The sequence below is a fragment of the Telopea speciosissima genome, chromosome 6, assembly GCF_018873765.1.
Source record: "Telopea speciosissima isolate NSW1024214 ecotype Mountain lineage chromosome 6, Tspe_v1, whole genome shotgun sequence".
Taxonomy (NCBI): Eukaryota; Viridiplantae; Streptophyta; class Magnoliopsida; order Proteales; family Proteaceae; genus Telopea; species Telopea speciosissima.
Window position 1 is genome coordinate 25,499,531 of NC_057921.1, and position 2,968 is coordinate 25,502,498.

At 42.1% G+C, this 2,968-nt stretch overlaps 1 protein-coding gene across 1 annotated transcript; it reads right to left on the bottom strand.

Moving 5' to 3' along the window:
• Positions 1-407: 407 nt before the first annotated feature.
• LOC122665553 lies at positions 408-923 on the bottom strand. Its single transcript, XM_043861706.1, has one exon. The coding sequence runs from the start codon at positions 921-923 to the stop codon at positions 408-410; it is 516 nt and encodes a 171-aa protein (XP_043717641.1).
• Positions 924-2,968: the final 2,045 nt, after the last annotated feature.

A 2,968-nucleotide genomic window follows, 5' to 3' on the forward strand; every position in this document is an offset into this window, starting at 1 on the left:
GATTCCTTGATGGATTTCCTTCATAATTGTTTGAGCTTGTTCCTCATCTACACAGAGTAGTTGTATGCCATCATAAGATCTTTTGTACAATAAGTCTCCTTGGAGCATGAATTGCATGGCATACTTTCGTAGCCACTTCTTTTCACCTGCAATAAAATGTTCAGGATACCTCCTTTCTCTGATGAAGTCAACTATGGGTGTGAACCATATCTTTCCATCAGCTGTCAAGGCATTCACTGATTCTCTATATGCCGGCTCACATTGCTTGTCCACAAAAAATGGTTAGATCTAGGTATCTGAGCTGCATTCAACCATCGAGGCGAGGGTGGCCAAAGCATCTGTGAATCTGTTGTTGACTCTTGGCAAATATTCGACTGTGATTTCTTTAAAATTCTTGATCATCCCTTCTAAGTGTTCCTGATAGGGTTCAGCTTTTCATCTTTCGTTTTCCATCTTCCTTGAGTTTGACAGATTACGATTGATGAATCCCCATAAACTTTCAACTTATTGATTTCCAATGCCATGGCGGCCTTGAGGCCAATCACACATACTTTGTACTCTATAATGTTGTTGGTACATGGGAACTCTAATCGGAAAGTAGAAGGGAGATAAAGATCCTCTGGGGTTATCAGCAATATTCTGGTCCCATATCCCCTTTGATTGGCTACGCCATTAAAATATAACTGCCACCAATCTTTGCACCCTTCTTCTTCCATGCATGCTAAGTCCTCATCCGAGAAAAGATCTTCCCTTGGTCGAGAATCTGATTCTGCCAGATGTGCAGCAAGGTGGTCTGAGACTGCTCGCCCCTTCATAGACTTTTGGTTGACATAAGTTATGTCAAATTTTGATATTAACAATAGCCATTTGGCCATCCTTCCAGTTAGCGCTAGCTTTTCAATCAAGTATTTTATCAGGTCCATCCTTGAGATGAGTCGGATTGGATGCGAAAGCATGTAATGCCTCAATCTTTTAGTCACCCAAACTAGGGCGGTACATGTCTTCTCCGAAGGGGTATAGCGAGTTTCGTACTCTAACAATTTCTTGCTCAAGTAGTAGACTGCGTGCTCTTTCCCCGTTCTTCTGATCAAGTTGTGCTACCATTGATCCCATTGCCATTTCTTCAATGGATAAGTATAACAGCAGCGGTTCACCTAGCATTGACGGGATAAGTACTGGCAGATAAGTCAAGTATGCCTTTATTTTTTCGAGCACCTCTTGGCACTTATCATTCCATTCTTTTGGCTCTTCTTTTCTCAGGAGCTTAAAAATGGGTTCACATGTCACGGTTAGGCGTGCTATGAACCGGCTTATATATTGGATGCGATCCAAGAACCCTTGGATCTCTTTTTCTATTTTTGGTGACGGCATTTCTGTTATAGCCTTTATTTTGTCAGGATCCACTTCTATTCCTCTTTCACTGATGAGAAATCCCAGAAGCTTTCCTGTCGTTGCTCCGAATACACATTTTTGAGGGTTCAATCTGAGCTTGTATTCTTTTATTCACTCGAGGAACTTTCTCAGTGCCAGAAAATGCCCCTACTGGGTGACCGATTTGACGATCATGTTATCCACCTACACTTCTACTTCTTTGTGTATCATGTCATGTAGGATGACCGTAGTTGCTCTTTGATATGTTGTTCCTGCGTTCTTCAGACCAAAGGGCATTACCTTGTAACAATAGATTCCCCATGGTGTGGTAAACATTGTCTTCTCTCTATCCTTTGGACACATGCTGATCTAATTATACCTAGAAAATCCATCCATAAATGGCAATAAGGCATGCTTTGTTGTGTTGTCTACCAGCAAGTCAATGTGTGGCAATGGGAAGTCATCCTTGGGGCTGACTTTGTTGAGATCTCAAAAATCGATGCACATCCGTACTTTCCCATCTTTCTGGGGAACTGGGACAATATTGGACAACCATTGAGGGTATTGTGCCACTTGGAGAAATCCTGCATTCCATTGCTTGATGAATTCCTCTTTGATCTTTTCCTTCCATTCAGGCCGCATTCTTCTGGGCTTCTGTTTGACAGGTCGAGCGTCTGGATAAGTGGGCAGTTGATGCTGTACTATCCTTGGATCGATGTCTGGCATATCTTCGTAGGACCATGCAAACACTTCTTGAAACTCTTTCAACAGGGCTATCATCTGACCAACTTTCTCCTTATTGAGTGAGGAGCCAATTTAAACCATTCGGGGGGCACTGTTCTGTTCCCAGATTTATGAGACAAGTGTCCTCTCAGACAAGTTGGGCTTTTCTTTGCTTTAGTTGTTTTATTAAGTAATGATGGTCAAGGATATCCTTATCATCAGAAGATGAATCGGAAGAAGAAGAAGAGACATACGCGGAATGATTGACTTCATTCATGATGGAAAGAGGAGTACAAGCAAACTCGACAGACTGGAAGGTACTACCTTCCTTGATTACAAGAGACTTACCAGCAAATGAGACTAGTATGTAGCTGACCACTCCTTGAGACTTTATTTCCTAAAATCTATCAGAAACGCTGATCCATAGTCGATGTTGTCTTGAAAGAAGACTTCAAATCCCTGCTGGAGACTTCCTTTGTCATGATCGAACCAAGGCTCAATATTGCCACAATATGGGAAGTTCTCCCCTTCCTTGACAAAATACCCATTCAGAGTCTTGAAATAGGGAGATATTCCCATGGCAATGCTCGCCTTCTCACATTTTAGGCTGTTTGTAAGTTTGCCTTTCTTTCTTGGTTCTTTATATCCCAGTCCATGATGGTTGCTATAAGTTGGAAACTCGGGGAATTCTGGAATCCCTTGCTGATTCTTTCCTAGTCCAAGCCCTGGGAAATATTTCATGTTATTCATCATCTTCAGAGTTGACTTACTCCAAGCGGATGGATATCTGAAATGGACTATCTCTCTCTCTTCTGAGGTCATCACACCGATTGCCCCAATCTCGAATCCACCTAGTTGGGTATCTTCTGGAGTT